Raw genomic sequence first — 22144 nt, 5'->3', positions numbered from 1 at the left:
GCCTGGCTATAATTTTTTATTATTTTTACTACATTCCTGTCCATACATGACAGATATAATGTCTTTTATCTTTGAGAAAGTTAATGGTAGTTTTTTAAATAGGCTTAGATAAGCCTATGAAGTAGACACTAGTATTTTCTTTTTTAGTGGTTTGCTTTTTTATTTTGTCATTAATCAGTTGTCCCAGCTCTTTTTTTTCTTTTTCCCCAACTCTTGATTTATCATTTTTTCTAGTGTTTTGAAAAGTTGCCTTCATGAGAGTGTATTAATAGGGTATATTTCTAAACTTTGTGTTTTGTTCCATATATCTGTCTAATCTTGTACTAATACTCAATCTTTTTATTATTTTTGCCTTTTTTTCATCTTTAAATACTTAGTAATGCAAGCCTTTCTTCTCTCTCCAGACTCAGCAAACAAAATACAATTGATACTTCCATACTTCTTGGTTGTCTCCATATGGAACTCTGGCAGTTCTTCAAGAGACCTTTAAATACTGGAAACTAGAAAATAAAGACTAGAAGGATATGTACGTAGGAATCCAGTTTCATGTTTTTAAAAATAAGCATACTGAATTTTCATCTCAAAGATTCTTTGTGTTTTAAAGCTGCTTTTGATTTTTTTGATTCAGTCGGTAGACATTTCAGGGCTTGTCACAGTGCCTGTTCTCTGTGCTGGGGGTACCAGCAGTGAGCAAGACAGAGAGGACTCCAGTTCTTGAGGAGCTTTCATTCTAGTTTGGAAAGGCAGATAAGATAATTTCAGATTTTCCTAAATGCTTGGAAAGAAATAGGACTACAAGATAATAGTGAGGTGTCACTCGATGGGATGCTTAGGAAGAAGACATTTTCCAGTTAAGTGACAGGCTGAGATCTGAAGGATGATTTAAGAGCCAGCCATGTTTGAGACTGCAGAAAAGTGTTCATGTAGAGAGAATGGCAAGTGTTGCAAATACTGAGACTGTAAATGTTCAAGGAATAGAAAGAAGGCCTTTGTGGCTCCAGTAGAGTGGAGTGATTGGGGAGAGAGTGGTTTGAGTTGATGTTGGAGAAGTAGGCAGGGGCCAGATCACTTAGAATCTTGAAGTTATGGCAAGCTAGAGTTTTCATATATAAATCTGATGAATTCAGTTTTCTTCCTTTTTAAAAAAACCAAATACAAGATGTTCTAGGAAATAATTAGACCTATTTCTATATGTATTTAATATACTGTTCCTTAAAGAAACCCAGAGAGGGGAGTTGGCACTGATCACATGTATCTAAACTAAGTTCTGGTTGAGCGTTTGGATCTACCTGGGACTGGGGTAGTTGAGTGGTCTCTAAATTTAAATAGCTCTGCATAGTGCCTTAATTAATTTACTTTAAATGGAAGCAGCAGGTTGGGGTCTTGATTTCTTTTGTAGACTCAGGTGACTGGTAAGATCCAGAATGATAACAAATCTTGAAATTATTTTTGGTTTCTTTTGTGGAGTTGTGTGTTTATGTAAGACATCTCTTCCTCCTTCAGCTTATCTGGTGAAGTACAGGTATAAATGGAAAGACATCAGGTAGTTAGCTCAATAGGAAAGTCTTGGTAGATGAAGACTAGAAATTGCAAAAATAAATGATGAATTTAAAAGTGACTAATATTGGATCTGGTTCACAATTTGAGCATTTGAAGACAATTTTTATAATCTTTGTTGTCCTTGATGACAAGTCTATCCAAAAGAACTCCATTGTGAGCCACATGTAATTTCAAATGTTCTAGCAGCCACATTAAGAAAATAAAAAGAAGCAGATGAAATTAATTTTAATGATACATTTTATTTTTTATTTTAATTTATATATATTTTTTGTTGATGTATAATTCTCATTCACAGTGTGTCAATTTCTGCTGTACAGCACAATACTTCAGTCCATACAGGAACATACATATATTCATTTTCACATTTTTCGCCATAATTTACTACAAGATACTGAATATGGTTCCCTTGGCTATTAATGGTACATTTTAAATAGTGTATCCAACACATTCTCATTTCAACATGTAATTAATACAAAAAATAGTTAGTGAACTATTTTACATTCTGGGTTTTGTACTAAGTCTTTGAAATCCTGTGTTTTATACAGTTCATTATGGTTCAGACCAGGCACATTTCAAGTATATGGTAGCCACATGTGTATGGGACAGTGTGGTTCTAAGGGCTCATACTTCTGAAGGAATGGATACAATGATATGATTTAGTTATTGACCGATACCCTGACACATTCCAAACAATTCAAAGCAGTGATGGATGAACACATAAGGAAATAAACACATATTTTTACCCCTTCAAACCTCTGTGTGATAGACGTGTTTGGGGAAGATGATTTGATCCTAAAAAGACTAATATGTATAAAAGATGTCAAACAACTTATCTCCTAAGAGTTGTAAACAAGCTTCATGTAGAACTTAATGCAAACAGTGGCTATCTGTGTATCAATGGTAGGATGATTACTTGGTGGAGAGTGACCACAGTCCTAGTCCTTGGGATCTGTGTATCAATGGTAGGATGATTACTTGGTGGAGAGCGACCACAGTCCTAGTCCTTGGGATCTGTGTATCAATGGTAGGATGATTACTTGGTGGAGAGCGACCACAGTCCTAGTCCTTGGGATCTGTAAAGAACCTTTGCGAACCACTGGTTCTGAATTCCTTTCCAGGTTTCCTGAATAAGAATCTTGATAGATGGACTTTAAAAAAAAAATTCTGTAGGTGACTGCAATATGTATCATTGGTTCAGCCCAAGGTCTTAGTAATAACAATTTCATTTAAAATATGTTAAGTGTCATGATTGGCTGTATAACTTAGTTTTTAAAATGGTTTATCATAGTGAGAGCTGGAAGGAGGCCATTAGTTAACATAGCCTATAATGTCTTTATTAAGTTAGAAAAACTGAGAGTGCCTCTGAAAAATGAGAAGGATGAATTCACCAGTGGTAACACATGTAACAGGAACTAAAATTGCTGTTACTTTCCCCTAGGGTTATAGGAGACGAACCTCCAGAGTGAATCAAAGATTGTTTAAGTTGCTGACTGTGCTGTTCATTCTGTTTCTCTGATAATGAAGGGTTAATTCCATAGATGATCCTGAGTCTAATAGACACCCATTGAGCAAATTTTCAGAAGATACCACAAGTTGCCTACACTGGGGAGATTGGGATAAACAAGTTCTAAATGAATGGCCCCTCAGCTTGGTGTTGATTTTCCCTGCTACCATACAGCAACAAAGGGATGTATTCTCCATAGGTCGTGACCTTAGAATTTGACCTTTTCTTGCTTCTGGGTATCTCTTCAGTGCAACACATGCCAATTTTGCCAGTAAAGTTATAAAGCACTTTATTGTTCTGGTAGGAGGATACCTGATTATGTACTAAAAGCAGGAAAATAAAATCAGTGGTGAAATCTATTTGTTCTCAGAGAAGTTCCTAAATATCACCCTTTCACCGCTCTAGGGTTGTAGCTAAACATAGCTTAAGGTGTGAACTCAACTTGCTGAATGCCAGGCAGTTTATGTACACTTATTTAATTTGCGTAGCAGTCTTGTGAGGTAGGTCATGTTTGGAAGATTGAGAGATTAAGCATCTTGTCCAGCTAATGGGTGGAGGAGCCAAGGTTTGAACCTAGTTCTTTTTTGTTGCCCAAGCCACTACTCACTGCAGAACCCAGCCCAGTATTATTAAGTGACACTCTAGGGTTCTGTTCATTTGGGACAAGGCATTCTAGGTTGATAATTTGCTTCGGCATATTCCCTTACTTACACCTACATTTGTATGCCCATCTTGAAGTAACATTATATTATGGAAAACGGTGAATGAAACTGGATTCTAGTCTAGTTTGGTTGCTTACTACATGTTGGGAATTTCTGCATTCCCTTTCCATTGAGCAGGAATTTCCCAATGTCTATTTACTTTGGTCCTCATAACTGTGATGTGGACACCATAACTACTGTCCCTTTTTTTTTTTTAATTTTTTGTTTGAGAATAGTGTAAGATACAGAAAATTGCAAGAGTGGTACAGGATTCCTGTATTGGTTTGGTAGGGCTGCTGTAAGAAAGTACCACAAACTGGGTGGCTTAAACAACAGTAATTTATTGTCCCACAGGCCTGGAGGCTAGAAGTTCAGAAATCAGGGTGTTGGCAGGATTGATTCCTTCTGAGACCTTGTGAGGGAAGGATCTCTTCCAGGCCTCTCTTGTCGGCTTGTAGATGGCCATTTTCTCCCTGTGTTTCTTCATATTGTCTGCTTTCCACATATTTCTAGGTCCAGATTGCCCCCTTTTATAAGGATACCAGTCATATCTCTAAAGATTCTGTGTCCAGATGAGGTCACATTCTGAGGTACTTGCTGTTAGGACTTCAACATATAAATTTTAGGGTCAGGGAGACCCACTTTAAATTTAACCCGTGACAGTCCTCATGTTTCCTATATCCATTTTCTTCTATTATTAGCATCATACATTAGTATGGTATGTTTGTCACAATTAATGAACCAATACTGTTGTTAACTAAAGTGTAAGCCCTATTTTTAACATATAAGAAAACTTCAGTTTAAAGAGGGGATATGACTCAGAAAAGATCTCACAACTAGTGACCTCCCTTCTGATTTTTGCACAAGCAAAAGAAAACTTCCAGTCACATTATAAGCCTGAAAAGATATTTTCTACCTATAATTATAATAGGACTTTCTTGTTCTCTGCATCCAACACAGTGCGTGGCACGGAGTAAGTGTTCAGTAAATTCTTTTTTTTTTAAATTTATTTTATTTTAAATTTTTTTTTGAGGGGGGAGGCAATTAGATATTTATTTGTTTATTGGTTTATTTATTTTAATGGAGGTGCTGGGAATTGAACCCAGGACCTTGTGTGTCCTAGGCATGTGCTCTACCATTGAGTTATACCCTTCCCCCGTTCAGTAAATTCTGATAGAATGAACAGAAAAATGTTCTTGGTACTTCTTGGACCATGGTATTTTTGGAGATTATACTCACACTAATCTTGCCAAAGTAACTATAAAGTACAGAGATTGTGAAACCCACTTCAATGAGAAAACAAAACTATTTTAAAAATTGTGAAACGATTGTGTATTTACCTTTCCAGGAACCACCACTTGGTGCGATGTCCTATTTGTTCGTAAATCCCAACCTACTAACCTTATCCTGAAACCTTAGAAGTTAAGTTGTATGTCCAGTATTATCCACATTTAATAAATGCATACTGAAATCTAAAGTCCCCCAGAATTGCTCTAATTACAAGTCACTTCCTTTTGCTATGACATTGTTAGATAAACCATATACTTAAAACGCAGAGGGCCAGTAAATAAAGTTGAATTCACCACTCGCATACTTGTTATTTTTTCTAGGAGGCGTACTTAATAATAGAAGAAATTGGTGTGTAAATTTCTTTGCATATGTTTTATTTTACCTCGTTTTTTTTCATACTGGTGATTTGAGCCCTGAATTCATTACTTATGTGTATCTTTTAGAATTTTCAAGCATTGATTAAATTGTGTTGCTTTCTGTGAATATTGCATTTATCCCAGCTGTCTTAAGATTTTCATATGTTTTAATTTTTGATTGGGGGAGAAACAGCAGTTTGAAAGAATGAATAATGGGGTTTCCCAGCAAAGGTTTGTCATTATGATCTTAAATTATTCAGTATTTTCTCTAGTGTTAAGAAAACAACAACAACAAAGAAAAAGATACATGAAACTCTTATTCCTTAGGTCTGGAAATCAGGCCTAAAATAATTAGTGGCATGTAATCTTCTGTGCCACATAGAAGACACCTATCTCACTATTTTTCCTACCTTTCCGAGTTACTGAGAAGTAACGTGGTCTTGTTCCTTTAAAAAGTGAAAAATGGAAGAGATGGAGTTTGCCATGTTACTAGGACAGAGAAACTAATTCACTCACTCAAGAGCAGGAAGGAAATGTGACCTCTTGCTGGCTGTGTGATGGAAAGAAGCTCGCAGCAGTTTCCCTCACCCTGATAGGGTTCTGTAGCAGAGCCCTGACTCCCTCTGGAAACTCATCTTTCCCAAGTGAGGTTGGTGCTGCCTGAATTTGGTGTAGGTGGATTACCCTAAGCAAGTCATAGTTTAAGTAAAGCCAGAAGGTAAGTGGCTAAGTCCCTGGTCAGCTACTTTCAGGTAGATGGGCTAGTTTTTATAAAGCTGTAGAATATGATGTATCTTAAATGATTTCTTCTACAGTAAATTTCAGAGTTGATGGAATGGGAGTGGAGGGATGATTCTTTTTTAAAAGCAAAAAGTTTAACCCTACCAGTTAATTCCATTTTTAGGACATGGCTGTGAAGTAAGAATGAGGAATGTCCTGCTCAGTTTATGCAAACTATTAAGTTTTTTGTCAGTGGTAGAGCTGTTCCAAAGCTTACTTTTATTGATGAAAAAAATTGGCACAGAGAAGTTAAAAACACCTGCTTCAAATAAGTGGTTTTGCATTTATTAGGAACATTAGTTTTGGTAAATTTCTCTCATTTTAAGTTGGCTGAACACTTGCTGTGTGTGTGTGTGTGTGTGTGTGTGTTTTCAGCTTTTCATTGCTCACTAGCGGCAGTGAAAAAGATCAGTTCTGCCCTCCCCGAGGGGTCCTGGTATTTTTGGGTTGGAAGAGAGGGAAGAAAACAGTTTGCAGTAGCCAAACAGAAGGCTAGAACAAAATCTGTTGTTTATTAGTTGATGGCTGGTGCTTGGGCTTGAAAGGAGGAAAGTCAAGAAGACTTTCTCTCTGAGGTAGGACAGGCTCCTTGCTGGTTAGACAAGTCCCCACAGTCCCCACACCCACCCACAATATACAGGGATCTGGTGGCTTTTGGAAAAGAACTCTGTCAGAACAGGTCTGTTTTTCGTTTGGGAGCTGGAAGCATCCCAAGTAAGTAGCAGTAGAGTTAGAAAGGAATTACTCATTTTCCTCAATTTGAAGTGGTGGCAGAAAGTCATCACGGCCTTTTTTCCCCTGTTTTGCTGTGTGGTTTAGTATGAATTTTCTAAGAGATAAATAATGCAGTGCTCCTGTTTGCTGTCCGAAGAAATTAGGGCTGGAGAAGGAAGGACAGAGACTGACTTTTGGAGGACTTGGAATCGAATCTTTGTGAATAAGAGCTGGCTTTTCCACCTTGCCAGTACTTCCCTCATTGGCAGCATCCTTGACCTGGGGGAAAACTCTTTTTATTGTTTTAAATAAGCCATGTGTACTTCTATGTCAAGCTTGCCATTCCTTAATTGATGTACTTTTATACTTCAGAGTTTATCCTGAGGGAAGCCTCTTAATGCTTACTTAAAAAAATTATCCATGGATAACTAACATGAGTTAGTTTCTTTTAATGTAGTGAGAACAGTACACAGAGTTGAGCCTTTTGTTTCTGCAGTTACCCTGGCACAAGAACCCTGGGCCAGATACTGTTTCTCTGAGAGTATGGGCTTTACTGACTGTCCCTTAACCCTCCAGTTCCTGAACATAGAGGTGTAGAAGTCCCTGTGTTGAATTGTTTCTGTGAAGTTCACACAGCTAGTTTCTCCTTTGAATTCTTTCCAGCCTGACAGTGCCTATTAGGAAGAACAGTGGAGAATTTGTTTTATAAACAGGTCCATTGTTAGCATAAGTAAACTAAAATATATGCTTTCATTAATGAAAGGGTTATATTCAGGGAAGCTGATAGTAAATCTAAGATAAAAACACATTACAGTGTCAGATATTTCCCTAGGTGCCAAATAAACAATTCTAGTTAGCTCAAAATTTTTACGGTGGATTTTGGACTCCGTAGAGTTAGAAGCATTAGCTTTTTTTGGCTTGCTAATCCAAAAATGTAGTTTATTAATGTGTATTTTTCTCCCCTCTCATAATAATTTCTCAGCTGTTGTGAAGTATTCACAATTCTAAAAGCAAGTTGATGAAATAGCCCACAATGAGAATGATATTTTGAGCTACTTATGTCCTGTAATTAGGAGATAGTTTAAGGTTGCACTTTGAAATTTACTTTAGATGTGTCTGAACTGAAATCAGGAGTCATTTTTTGCTGATAAATGATTCTCCTTTTAGACTTACTTGCCAGGCACACATGGTGAAGCATGTAGAGGTCAGCCTTTTGGGTCCCTTCATTGCATGTTTGGATTTTTAATGTAAGGATTTTCTAATTTTTTTTTTAGGGAAAAGGTATGTGAAAATAGCTGCGGAGACTGGCTATGTCCACCCAAACTTAGGATTTTGACCATGAATTGAGCCCACCTGCAAAGAGCTAATAATTTTTTAAGCTGGATGAAGGATACACTTGGGTTCCTTACACTATTCTTTTCTACTTCTGTGTATGTTTGAATCAACGCTTACATAATAAAAACATTAAAAAAAATAGACTCCAGTTGGCTCTAAGGCTGGCCTTTCTTAACCTTTAAGAGTCATAAAAGAGGAAAACAACTCCATTGTAATAAGTTTTCCCAAAATGGACTTCGAATAATCAAAGTTCAGTTTTATTTATTTAGGGACATGTGAAAATTACTAGTCTAGATTTTTTAAAATATCCCAGGAAAGTAGGTCGATGTTTGATTCCACATTAAAGATAAAAGAATCAACACCACTAACTGAGTGTCATCAATTTTTTTTTAAAGACTAGCAAGGAGAAGTCATATGTAAACTCAACTGGCTAAAAAAATTTATATGCAAAGTGAGAAGCATGTGCTCTTATCCTGTCTGCCCTGTTTTGTCTTTCCCTTCTCCTGCCCTCTTCCTACTTATATCTTCCACAGAGGGAACCGCTGTTACTAGTTTGCTGCATGTGCTTATGTACATATGTTACATGTACATCTATATCTTCATACTACTTTTTAAAAACAAATTCTGCCGAATTCCTTAGAATTCATTAATTAAAGTTTTAAGTATTTTAGTACTGTGCTCCAGAGTAATTTTGATTTTATAATATTAGGCAAGGGCAAGCCTTTTATTGTATTTTTAAATTGTTTAAACAAAAAAATTGCCATTCTCCCCAAAGGACCCTCGTTTCCTTTTAGAAGGGTGCACAAAGCCTCTATTAATTTTGAATTGAATTGAACTCAGAATTGAAATTAGTATTATATATACTGATTTATTTAATAATTTAAGAGAGCTGCTTAACACCAGAGTAAATGTCAGGAACGGGTCTCTGATTTGACTTCTTTGGGGATGTGAGGTGGGGAAGGGTTTTGAAGCTTTGGCAAAATATTACCCTAGAGATACCCACAGCTGCTCTTGATTCTGTTTTCCTTTTTCCCTCCCTCTTCTGCTCAGGAGAGGGTAATCTCCAGAGGAGAGCATAAAATAGTAAACATGTTTAATATTTCACCTGAGCTCTGCTTTCCTGCCCCTGACTATCCAGAGGCACACAGAGCACACTGTCAGGCCCCCTGCTTTGTCTGCAACCCTTTGTGAATGGTGAATTTCCTTCTTGGCTAATTTTTGGATCTTTTTTTTTTTTTTTTCTTTTTTTTTTTTTTTTCAGTCATTTTGTGTCTTGTTCACCAAGAATTTTCTACCTCTTGCTTTTAGTGACTGTTGAGAGCAGGGTTGTCTTGACTGGACTTGCTGGCTATTGGAGAATCACTCTAACCTGGCACTGCTAAATAAAGTGTATCTCCCTAACATTGACATCAGTTTGGCCTTCTATGCCCTTTGAGCAAGATAGAGAAGGGATAAGAGTGAGCTCAACTTCTGGTTCAGTCAGCCATAGTGATTAGGATTGTGATATATACTTAATTTTGTTCTTGGACTGTGTTGTTAATACTTGATGGACTGATCTTTTATTATTCCTGCTTGTGTGATGTAGTGAATGGAGAATGAAGAGGGAGTTTGAAAGAGCCTGTTCATTTAGCAAATACCAAATGTCCACTACATGGTTAAGCACTGTGCATAAAATGGAGAACAAATCAGAACTGATCTCTGACCAGTTAATTTTGTAACCTCCTGGGTTTGGTATCCTGAATTGTTAAACTTACTTGGTTAGCAGTCTTGTGTTATCTAACAGTTATTAAATGTAGTGCTGTTTGATCTGGAAAAGTGTGCTGTCTTGGCAGAGCAGAGGCAACAGTCTTAGGGGCTGGGCAAAGGACAGGGAATACAGGCTTCCGTGGGCAGAGGACAGGGAATACAGGCCTTCTGTGGGACTTTTCCCATTCTATTAAGGTTATGTTAGAGATCCATAAACAGGGGAGACTAATTTTAAAACTATTTTAAAAGCAAGTGTTAGGTATAGCAGTTGAAACTCAATTAATACAGTAGAAGAAAGGACCAAAGCCACTTAATCATCTTAATAGATATAGTAAAAACACTTGGAAAAAGAATCTGACACACTTTTATAACAAAAATATTCAACAAACTGGGAATGGAAGGAAACTTCCTCAGTCTTATAATAGACATCTGAAAAACCTACGGGTATCATCATACTTTAAGGTGGAAGGAGATAAACAACAATATATATCTATTGTATGGATATATTTCATTTTATTTATTCATTAATTAGTTGATGGACATAAGGGTTGTTTCCACCTTTTGGCTGCTGTGCATAGTGTTGCTATAAACAGTTGTGTACACGTTTTTGTGTGGAGATAGTCTTACTTCTCTTGGGTACATACCTAGAAATGGTACTGCTCAGTCACATGGTAACTCTATGATTAATTTTGTGAGATACCACCAGACTATATTCCAAAGCAGTTACATTATTTTACATTCCCACCAGCAGGGTATGAGGGTTCCAATTTCACTACATCTCCAACACTTAACTATTGTCTGTCTTTTTTATAGTATAGCCATCCTAAGTTAGTGTAAAAAGTGGTAACTCATTATGATTTTGATTTGTATTTCCCTAATGATTAATGTTGTTGAGCATCTTTTCATATACTTACTGGCTATTTGTGTATCTATTCAGATCATTTGTCCATTTATAAGTTTAATTATTTGTCTCTTATTGAGTTGTTTAAGACTTCTTTATAAAATATGGATACAGGTCCCTTATTAGATATATACTTTGTAAAAAGTTTCTCCCATTTTATAGGCTGTCCTTTCATTTTCTTGATGCTGGCCTTTGAAGAATAAGGGATTTGGTTTGTTTTTTAATGCAGTCCAATTTACCTTATTTTTTCTTTTGTTCCTTGTGCTTTTGGTGTCACGTCTAAGGCTCTACCCAAGGTCACAAAGATTCACTCCCAGGTTTTCTTCTAGGGATTTTACAGTTTTAACCCTTACATTTAGGTCTGTGATCCATTCAGATCTAATTTTTGTGTTATGGTGGGAGGTAAGAGTTGAGCTTCATTCTTTGGTATGGGGATATCCAGATGTCCTAGTACCATTTGTTGAAAAGACTATTCTAGGGGTCCCAGAAAGAGAAGAGAGAGAGAAAGAACCTGAGAAAATGCTACACCGTGGGTGAACCTTGAAAACACTATGTTAAGTGAAAGAAGCCAGACACAAAACCTGGCTTATTGTATGCTTCCATTTATATGAAGTATCCAGCATAGGCAAATCCGTAGAGGAAGTGGGTAAGTGGTTGTCTAGGATTGGGGTGGGGCGGAGGATAGGGGAAAATGGGGAGTGATTCCTAATGGGCATGGATTTTCTTGTTTTGGGGGTGTCTTTGGAGTGATGAAAATGCTCTAAAATTGTGATGGTTGCACAACTCTGAATATAGTAGAAACCACTGAATTTATATGCTTTAAATGGGTGAATTGTACGGTATGTGAACTGTATCTCAAGGTTGCTTTTTAAAAAAGAAGTAGATGGGGTGGGAAGGGACAGACTGGGAGTTCAAAATTTGTAGATACTGACAGGCATACGTAGAATAAATAAACAAGATTATACTGTATAGCACAGGGAAATATATACAAGATCTTGCGGTAGCTCACAGAGAAAAAAAATGTGACAATGAATATATGTTCATGTATAACTGAAAAATTGTGCTCTACACTGGAATTTGACACAACATTGTAAAATGACTATAACTCAATAAAAAATGTTTAAAAAATAAAAATAAAATAAAAGCAAGCCAGAACCAAAAAAAAAAAAGTTAAATAAAAAAGAAATAGATGATGATTGGGGTGGCAGAGTCACTCATTTTCTTAATTTGTAATTTCAGTTGGGATCTCCTAGCACTGTTAGCTCTAGTTTCGAAGGTAAATAAATGCAGCAGCATTCCAACTTTATCAAGGCTTTTTTTTTGTTGTTGTTAAGCACCTGACATATTTACAGAACTATTGTTTGTCAGCTTACCAAAACAACCAGGTGATCCCAGCCTCTAGAGATAAAGCTGTCCTCCTCAAATATGGTTTCTAGAAATTGATTGCTGCAGCTCAGGGGGTGATTGCCACTTGTAGAGAAAAAGCAGATTTTGCTTTTTGTTATTTCCAGCACTTAGTAGCAAAGTGAGTTTTCACATGGAAACCAGTCTTACTGCCTATTTAATTTTTCACTGTGTAATTTTCTGCCCTGTTCTGGTTAAGCTGCGCTGAAAAGCAGAGACTGTAGTTAGAAAATCCCCCAGAAAGAAGCTGGTGTTTGAGCTGCCCCTCTGGGGGATACCTTTCCAAGCATGGACCAGTTTTTTTTAAATCTTTGGTCGTTCTGTTCATCCTTTTGTTATTAGTCTCATATTACATGAAGTTCTTTGTTCTCTACAGCTGGCCATAGCTTTCCTAGTTTAGGCTCTAAAATCACCCACAGCAGAAACATTCCTGCTGTCTTTGGCAGGGGGCTTCTTTTTGCACTGAAAGTTCTGAGGTTTCAGGCAGAGCTTGTTTCCATTTTTTGCATACGTTATGAGTTAAAGATGGGGGTGAGGGAAGAGAAGTGTTGGCTGCTTTCGTTGAGCATTTAGTTTTGCTGGTTTACAAACCGAATTTTTTTCAGAGATTGATCTTTTTAAGCTGATCAGACTCACAAGAGACTGAGGGATGGGGTGTTGTTACATGGGGGTAGCCCATACAGTAACGGTGAATCACTGGCATAATATTGAGAAGATGAATGTTTGAATTAATAGCAGTGGAACCTTGGGGGTCAGGTTACCTAACTGCATAAATCCTGATTTCCTCTTCTGTAAAACAGGTATAGAACGTAGTGCTTTATGAGGTTTGTGTGTATAAAGTGAGAAAATGCTGAAGGTTCATAGTTCCTTATTTGGTGCAGGTGTTATTAATAAAGTGCCAGGGAGTCAATTTCCACTGGATATATATCTATTAGGAAAGCCAGTATTTGCCTAGAGTAGTCTTTTCTGGTAGACAGGCTCATGCAGAAACCAAACTTCAAGTTAGAAGGGTATTTGATGAACATATTCTAAATATAGAACAAGAGGAGCTAGGCATTCTTAAATAGTAAGTCCATTAAGTCAAGGTAGTTGAGGAAATGATGAGTCCTGGTCTTTCAGAATAGTCCCAATGTAAAATTCTTTTACCCATTGTTAACACAAATATCCTGAAAACCTTTTGTATTGCTAGATACAAATGTCACACCCCCAACCCCAGCCTGTCTCAGCCAGAGCAGGGCAAAAAAATTTTATTGGCCTGTAGACTATATGTTAACTTTGAGGTTTGAACTCTGTGGCCCACCTACTTCTAGGTGGATGTTTTTCTTTAGATAGTTGTTGTGGGTCATTAAATCATAGCCTTCTCTTTCTCTGAACTACAAGAAGAAAAAAATTCTCATGCTTCAGTTTCCCCCGTCAGTATTCATTCATTACTAAAACTTGTGTGTTTGTTAATTCATGTCGTAGATGTTATACATTTCACTATGTCAGTGTGCCTTATGGAATTTACATCTTAAATTAGGGACTTAACCTAAAAGGATTCTAAGTTTTATGCTGAGATTTTTGCATTTTTTTCCGGAAGGTTATTTCATGGGGAAAGTTCCATAGGCAATTGTTCTTACCCATTGTTTTCTTTAAGAGGGTACTGTTTATTGATCCTGTCCTGAAATTCTGTAGGCTTAGATCTTATTTGGGTCCTCTAACCCAAATTAAACAGATTAAAATAAATGTCTTTTTTTTTTGTAACACATCTGCTTCTTTGAATTCATTAGTCCTTGTAGTCAGAATTAGTAATGAAAGTTTCATGATGTTTATAAAATCTGATAACATAAGAAAATAAGATAAAGGCAATTCTATATGCTTCATTGCTGCAAGGGAAGCAGCTGGTGGGAGAAAAAGAGGTTGATGTTTATCAGAATATCTAGTACTTTGGTATTAAATTGGTTGTAATGTTGACATTGAAGTGAGAATTTAAACTCATAAGGAAAGCTGTGAATATGCTCTTTAAGGTACATGAGATTCCTGAATAAATTGAATATCCTGTGAGATAGTTTGATACTAATGGAAATGAGAAAAGGAAAAAAAGTGGTTTGCCCAGCAAAGCCCTGTACAGACATTAAATTACAGCAGTGGAGTCATTCAAAACAGTTTGGTATAGATATCCAGAGATCAGACTGTTCACCACAGGCATTATTAGTTCCCTGGCCCAGTTGAATTTCTGTGCCCTGACATGGGTTCAGAGAATTTTAAAGGACTTAGTTTTGAACTGGTTTTACATATTAGGAAGGCTGTTGGTCTGTCCTTCTGTTTTGTTTTTGGGTTATAGTATACTTGCCTTACATTTATTTACTTGATTAGTAGTAAATCCTCTTTCAAAGAGGATAAACAGTTAAGTCTTTTCTGAGAAGATCTTTTTGAGTATGAGCCTAGTATTTATGGATTGAAGGATAGCTGCATGATTTATATGTAGCTTGACCAATTAGGGCTGCCAAGGGTGAAACCCCAGGGCAGCCTAGTGAGAGGCTGTATTTGGTGCGACTTAGTTTTAGGAACCCAGTCTTCTGCCAGATATAACCTGTCCCCACAGGGTTCCAAATGTGGGACAAACAGTATTTAATACCCCTAAAATGTTCCTTCTGGTGAATTCAGCAGACATCTACCATGTGCCGAACACAAGGCTGGCATACTGACTAGGGACACTAAGAAGAAACTTAACAGTCCGGAGTGAGAAGGGGAAAGGAGTAATTTAATTCTTTCCTTTCTTTTAGAGTCTTTAATTTCAAGAAGCTCGCTTTGGCCCTCGTTACCAATATTATTCTTTTTTCTTGGAGTTAAAAAATGAGGTCTGTATTTTTAATGGTATAAAAACCATGTAATTATATATCTTAAGACCTTTGTTTTAAGTAAAGTGAATCTGTTCTTCCAAGAGCTGTGTTCTTCCATGGGCCATTGATCTGCTTGGTAATTAGAGAAGTGGTTTGGTGGAGAAGGCTAAGGCTTTGAAAAGGGTAATGGGTCTGGAAACTCCTCTCAGTGGCTCTGCACAAGTTTGAAAATAAACCCTTGCTTCAAGTGACAGAATTGTACCTGAAATGATTTCGAAAGGCTGTTTGAAATTCTACCCTTGGGTTTTAAATAAAAGGGTGAGGGGGATAAAACAGCAGTAGTTATAAATACAAGATGGAGGAGGAGGACATCTTGAGCTGAAGGTTTTATGAAAAAGGACTTTTGAGGGCCTCGTGACTAATCTCACCCTGAATCAACACGTGGTGTGGCTGCCAGAAACAGAAATCTTAGGATGCGTTAATAGTGTCTAAATAAGCTTTATGTTAGGCCAAATTTGGAGAATTACATTTAGTTCTGAGTATCCCAGTGAAGGCGGACAAACGAATTGATTCAGTGGCAAACAGGGTAATTATGTTGAATATGAAACCCCATCATCTGAAGAATGTTGGAAAGTTCAAGATATGCGGATCATACCAGGCCCTTAAGTAGGAGTTTAGGAACTTCTACATTACTGTCTCCTAACATGCCAAGCACATAATAGATGGTAAGTATTGATTACTACTTGTTCAATAGCTGGATTCTTTGGTGGTGTAGGGCCATGGCTACTTTATTCTAAATGAAACAGCATGTCCAGGAAGAATCGGCATTGCTGAAGAAACAAACTTCCTTTGGAGGAAATTTTAATTTGAACAGAAACCAAAGTTTAGGTACTCATAACATGTAAAAGGCGCTCAGTTGATTTCCAGAGTGATACTTGTCTTTCTCACTTCCCTTTATATTTTTAGAGCATCGACACAAAAGAAATGTTAGAAATGGGAAAAGCTGTGTGTAATCACAATGAAGTTTAAAGGTCTTCATAATAGAACTGAGAGTTGTTTTGAATGAATTTTGGTAATTTGATCAGATAGCTTTAGTTATGATTGTCCCTACCTTCTAAAATGTATGTGTTTTGTATCTATGTATGTATATAGAGAAAAGGTACTTAATGGTCTTTTGGACCTTTTCCCGTTTTGTCTGACTTGCTCTTTCATAGTCTTCAGGTGATAGCTTAAATGCAACCTCTTAACCATCCTGTCTAATTAAGTCACTACCACACTGCATAAGTTTGCCAACATTATGTGCTCTTTGCTTTCTTAGTACCTACCAGAATTTGTAATTAGATTTTTGCATGCTTGCTTGCTTATTTTTTTCCACCTTTTTTTTTTTAATAGAGGTACTAGGGATTGAACCCAGGACGTCATACATGTTAAACATGCACTCTACCACTGAGCTATACCCTCCTACTTGCTTGCTTATTTGTCTCCACTTCTAGATTAGAAGCTCCATGAAGGCAAGGACCAAGTCGACTTTAGTTTACCATTGTTTATCCACTCTCTAGAGTCCCCTTGAATGAGTTAAGATATTCACTGATTTATTGCCAGCTGTGGTTTTGTATCATCCACAGTTACTCTTCTTGATTCTCACGGTGAAGTGATACTTTAAAAATTAATTTCATTTCATATTAAAGAAGTCCCAGGAGTGGCAGTGATGTCACAGTATTGTGACTCTTAAGTATACTTGTCAATTCTAGTATAGTGTATGTAGAAGTGTTGTTTGGCTGCGTCTATAATTAGATGACAACTTTTTGTGTTTTTTAATGAAAATCAGCTTCTTAATTTTCCAATTTCTGGGAGTTGAAATGAATATCTCCTTTTCAACTAACTTGTTCTTTTTTTTCTTTAAAAGTCTGATATTTTCCACCTGTTGTGTAAGTGACCTAAAAGGATTTTTATTTCTGGCCCAAGCTAAAATTGAAGATTGGACAGAGTAGTTGCTAGGCAGACAGGTAGTCCTAGACTTGTAACAGAAAAAAGGCATTCAGCAAGAATGAGCCCAGAGAATCCCAAAATATGCTGAAGGCCAACCAGAAAAACAAAATGTATTTTCAATATTCAGTTTCTGTAAATTGCTTATTTACATCTCTGCCTCCTATCCCCAAATAACTTATTCCTCTACCCTGGCTTTGTGCAGTGATACTACTGCCAAAAGTCGGCTCCAAACTGAAACGTCTTTGACCTTGCTAGAGTGTGCAACAGTTTGGTCCTTTTGGCAGGATCTAGATTATAGGTCTTCAGTATCTTCATTTAGCAGTCTCTTACTTGTTACCCTCTGTCTCTGGCTTCCTAGCAGTTTCTCAGTCCTCTAAGTTATGTCTCTGAGATTATGGTTATTTCCCCTATGAACTGGAACTATAGCAGCTTCCTGGACTTCTCTGCCTTTCCAAAATTAAAATTCAAACCTAAAACTTGAGTATAATAATTAGAAACAAATACCACCTTCCAGTCTGTTTCTGTCTTACTTCTTTACTAAATCCTAAACTCGGTAGGAGTGGAGACTTGCATTCATTCATTCATCCCACAAATCTGTGTACCTTCTGTGTGCCAGACCTGCTCTGGCAAGGCTGTATATAATGGTAGTTAAGAACACTGGTTTGGAGCCAGGTCACCTGGATTCAAATCTCAGCCCTGCCACTTAAAGCTGTGTGCCCTTCGGCCAGTTAGTTAACCTTCTTTATGTCTCAGTATCCACATCTATAAAAGGGGGTATAATAATACCCACCTTGAGGGTAAGTTAATAAAAACATTGTTTAAGCATTTGCTGTTCTGGTCATCGAGGATATAGCAGTAAATAAGAAAGAAGAGATTTCTGCTGGTGGAGAGCTTACATTCTACCTGGGTTAAGATGGAAAAATAAAAAAGAAGATAGTTTCGAGTGCTAAGTTGAGTGTTCTGAAGAAGAAAACAAGATACTGGACTAGACCTTAGAGAATGACTGGGTGGCTACTTTTGATTGGGTGGCTACTTTTGTTTGGGTGGTCAAGGCAAACCTGGCCCTGGAGGAGATAGCTCTTGAATTGAGATCTGAAGAACAAGGAAGTCTGAGAGGTAGGGGATGGTGAAATGTTCGTTGATTATTATTTTCCCTTCACAAGCCAGTAGCAACATCACTTAAAAGAATTTTTTGTTAAGCTATCAGGCAGCAAGGTGTGATACAATAAGCCCTGGAGTTTGGGTCTGTTTTAGCTGTTAACTAGCTTTGTGATCTTTGAAAAAAAGGAAGAAGACAGTTTTGTTTTTTCATGGGAAGAAGGTTGAGTCCAAGCTAATGATGGTTCTTCTCTTTTTAAATTACTGTGGCCCTATGTTTATGATTAATATCTTGTATTTTATAGGATGTAGTACATACTGTTGCAGTGTCAGAATATTTGAGAATATTCTCTTACATTTTAAATCTTTTCTTTGGAAATATGAAGGATATACTTCATGGCTTGAGGGTCCAGGAAGTAGGGAAATGGTCAGAGGTACCATGTACTCTATAACCAGGATATCATTGTGTAGAGTTTCTTGTATTAGAACTGAGAAACCTGTCTCAGGTCATATCAGTACTTTGATGAACAGCTAACTTAATTTGCAAAACTTGTCTGTTTATTGAGAAAAGACTATGTGTACCAGATTATCCATTGCTCCCCTCATTTTTGTCAGTGTTTAATGGTGTACCCCAGTTAGAGCTACAGGTCAGGTTTTCCATTTGCTGCTGTTGGTGTGTTTGGAATTGTACTGCTGAGAACCCCACCCTCCACCCCCGCCCCCTGATAAAAGGGCAAAGAGTTTTTTTTTTTTTTCAAACAGTCATTTCATTTTTTTTGTTTGTTTCTAAGTGTCCAAAGAAGTTTGCAAAGGGACTAACTTACTTGTTTAAATCTGTTTTCTTACATTAGTAATTGAAAAGTGACTGTCTCTTCAGAGATGTCAAAAACAAACAAATCGAAGTCTGGATCTCGCTCTTCTCGATCAAGATCTGCGTCAAGATCTCGTTCTCGTTCATTTTCGAAGTCTCGGTCCCGAAGTCGATCTGTCTCTCGTTCCAGGAAGCGCAGGCTGAGGTAAGGAGGTGTGATTATATATTGAGATCATTGATCTGTCAATATGGGTCTTTAAAGATCTTTTGTTAGACTCTGTGGGTGTCAAGTAGAGGGTGGGGTGTTAGTTTGAGGTGGAGTGTTAGCTGTAGGAATATTCCAGGTCTTTTCAAATGCTACAAATCCAAATCAATTTTGACTGCCATGCTGTTTGCCTAATTCCTTTTCTCTTCTGCCAGAACATACTATTTTTCATCCACTTTGGAAGAAAGGGATTTAATTTTTACTTAAGCTGCTTGCTTCAAATTTCTACACCTGATTATTTTTCAGTGAAGTAAATTTTGGAGGCTTGGACCAAAGTTTATTTGCATCATCAGCAGAGAAATTAAGAGGACTAATAGTATGATCAACACTGCAAGGAAAAGAAGCCTTAACCCACTAAAATAATCTTAATAAATAACAATAAAATAAACTTACCAGGAATCATTTGTGTACATCCAATTTGCAAGTTACTAACAAGCTGCATCTGTTAAGTAAAAACACATCTTAGGCTACCTGAAAATCACTATTGTAGACATTACTAAATATGCAAGTAATTCTTTTCAATTTATTGTCAATATTCTTTAATTCAGTTTCTACACCTTTAGTTGGATTATTTCCCTTTTTCAGTTATGTCTTGCAATAGGGTACCAAACCTTCAACGTCTTTTCCTTTTTTGATGTGTTGTGAGTTCAGTTTTTCATTTAACTTTTATTTCCTTTTGTGAGTAGATAAGAACCTTTTAGTTAATGTAAGTTTCTGTATGTGCATTAGAGAAATATTGATGTATTTAAATACCAAAGGGGGACTCTGCACAGTTTCATTCTTTTTGTCAGAGTTGCAGTAGGCAAGGACACAATTTCTCAGTTTTGCCACTTGGAACCCCTCCTGGTTATTTCAGATGAGTATCTTGAATCCTTAAATGAATTCATTATGAAATTTAAAATAAACCTCAGGACTAGTTGATGGTTTTTAAGAGTTTATAAACAAATGGTTGGTAGGATTCCCCTCTACCCCCCAACAAAAACAAGTTAATTCTTAAATGGAATCTTGGAGAAGCCTGTCTGAAAATTAATTTCAGAGCAGAGATTGAACAGAAAGTAGGTGTGAATGACTATTGATGACTCCCATGTAATGTAGGACAGGAAGTTTACAAACTTTGAGTCTCTCCCTCAAAAGAAGTACAAGTTGGTTTTTTTGTTTAAGATAACATTACATCTTCAGGGTAACCAGTCCTAGCTTCATTTTCTCTCACATGTTTCTTGGGCACACATTTTTATACCAGGCTTTGTTCAAGCCCTGTGCTAGATAGAGTCTAGTTGTTGCCCAATTGTGTCAGTCTTTGTAAGTAAAATTCCACCCCTATCTCCTCCCAAAAGAAGAGGGTTCTAAAGATAACCTTTTAAAACTTAATCTAGCAAATGGAAATTAAATTGGTTCAAAACAAGAGGCTGTACAATCGAAACAGAGAGAAAATTGAACTGACATAAACCAGATTGAAAAATATTAACCAACTCAAGTATTTGTAATAACTAGAGTTGTGGACAGATCGCTTCTCCTATGTTCTACAAATCATTGGGCATGGTCATCAACTTGGCAAATGAGGGGCAAACGTCTTAGGCAGGCAATATGTGCTGGGGTCGGTTTAGAGCCACTTTATGTACTGTCTTTCCTATACCTAGAAGGTTGTTATTTTGGAGGATAATCTCCACTAGAAAACATGTTTTTATACTTGATTCTGGTCTGACTTCTCTTTTAGAAACAGATAAATTTGCCACTGGATATTTAGTTTTTATTTCTGGCTTATCTGTTTCATGATTTTTTTCTTTTGTTTTCCTTCTCCTACAAGGAAAGTATACTATCCAGAGAGTCTGAGAAACCATACATTTAAATTAACTTAACTGCTGAGTTCTACAGAACTGGAGAACATTGATTGTTTCCTTGTATTTCGCAGACTGTATCCTTTTAAGTGACTTCTCATAAATAACTTCATTTGCAATCTGCAGAGACTCATGTTCCTGCATCTGTGCAGTGACTGCGGGTTTTGGATGCAGTATGCCGCAGGGCCCTCACTAGTAATTGGTGACAGAAGCAGCAGTAGCCTCTGAGGATGGGAACATGAATTAAACCCTCCTTAGTGCTGGTGGTGCATCACCTCTCTCAAGTATAGCCATTTAATTGGGTCATACTCAGTTTTATAGCCTGCATCTGCCTCTCCTTCTTTTCTTATATTGTTACTGTTTTCAAATGAAAAGTATAAAAGGTAAGGTTTTTTTAATTGTACTTAAAGCAACCATTAACAGCCAGCAGTATGATGCATCTTTGCCAGTTCCTGTTGTTCTTGGGGTATATAAAGAACCGAGCACCGTGGGTCGTATGGAGTGGAAGACCAGTCCCACTTTATCTTCTTTAGATTAAGTTTTTTTTTTAAATAACATTTTATTTAGTTGTTAAAACCTGTCATTTCTGCTAAATGGAGTTATTTATAAAACTAACAGGTGGGCATCTCTTTCCAGTCAGGTCTGGTATGAGAAGGGTTTTTATTCTATATATAAAAGAAATACTTTTGGAGTTTTCTAGTACTTGTACATATTCCTAGCTGACTACTTAGGAGTAGTGATTAATGTTAATGCTCTATATCATAGTTAACAGGTCAGGTGGTATTGAAGAATGCCAGTGGATTTTTATACCAACACACAGTTTTTGGCTTTTTAATGGAAACAGAGGTCCCTGTCATTGACAAGCCTGGCATTTGTGAACATGTAATTTTTACAGTTAGGTTACTGTCGAATCTCCAAAGTTGTGGAAATGTACCTTTGCTAAATTAGAGTTCTGTATTGTTAAATGAAGAATACAACCCTAGGCTTTAGATTGACCTGAATGATGTGTAAGTGTGGGGTTTTTTTTGTAGTT

The 22144-nt window shown here is 36.9% G+C and overlaps 1 protein-coding gene across 7 annotated transcripts in view; it reads left to right on the top strand.

The window, feature by feature from the left end:
* The window catches only part of THRAP3 (thyroid hormone receptor associated protein 3), a 65030-nt gene that overhangs the window by 27024 nt on the left and 15862 nt on the right, over positions 1-22144 (top strand). For 5 of the 7 annotated variants that reach the window (XM_045520329.2, XM_010959895.3, XM_010959894.3 and 2 more), the window contains one exon: positions 19052-19216. In XM_045520329.2, the coding sequence (XP_045376285.1) occupies positions 19080-19216 (137 nt within the window). In that variant the 5' untranslated portion in view covers positions 19052-19079. Of the gene's footprint in view, positions 1-404; positions 527-19051; positions 19217-22144 lie in introns of all 7 variants that reach the window. The other 2 variants (XM_045520332.2, XM_045520331.2) reach the window with 1 other exon arrangement.

Source organism: Camelus bactrianus, chromosome 13, assembly GCF_048773025.1.
Source record: "Camelus bactrianus isolate YW-2024 breed Bactrian camel chromosome 13, ASM4877302v1, whole genome shotgun sequence".
In the NCBI taxonomy this organism is placed as follows: Eukaryota; Metazoa; Chordata; class Mammalia; order Artiodactyla; family Camelidae; genus Camelus; species Camelus bactrianus.
The sequence above is the reverse complement of the archived record's forward strand: the minus strand, read 5'-3'. Positions and strand labels throughout refer to the sequence as shown.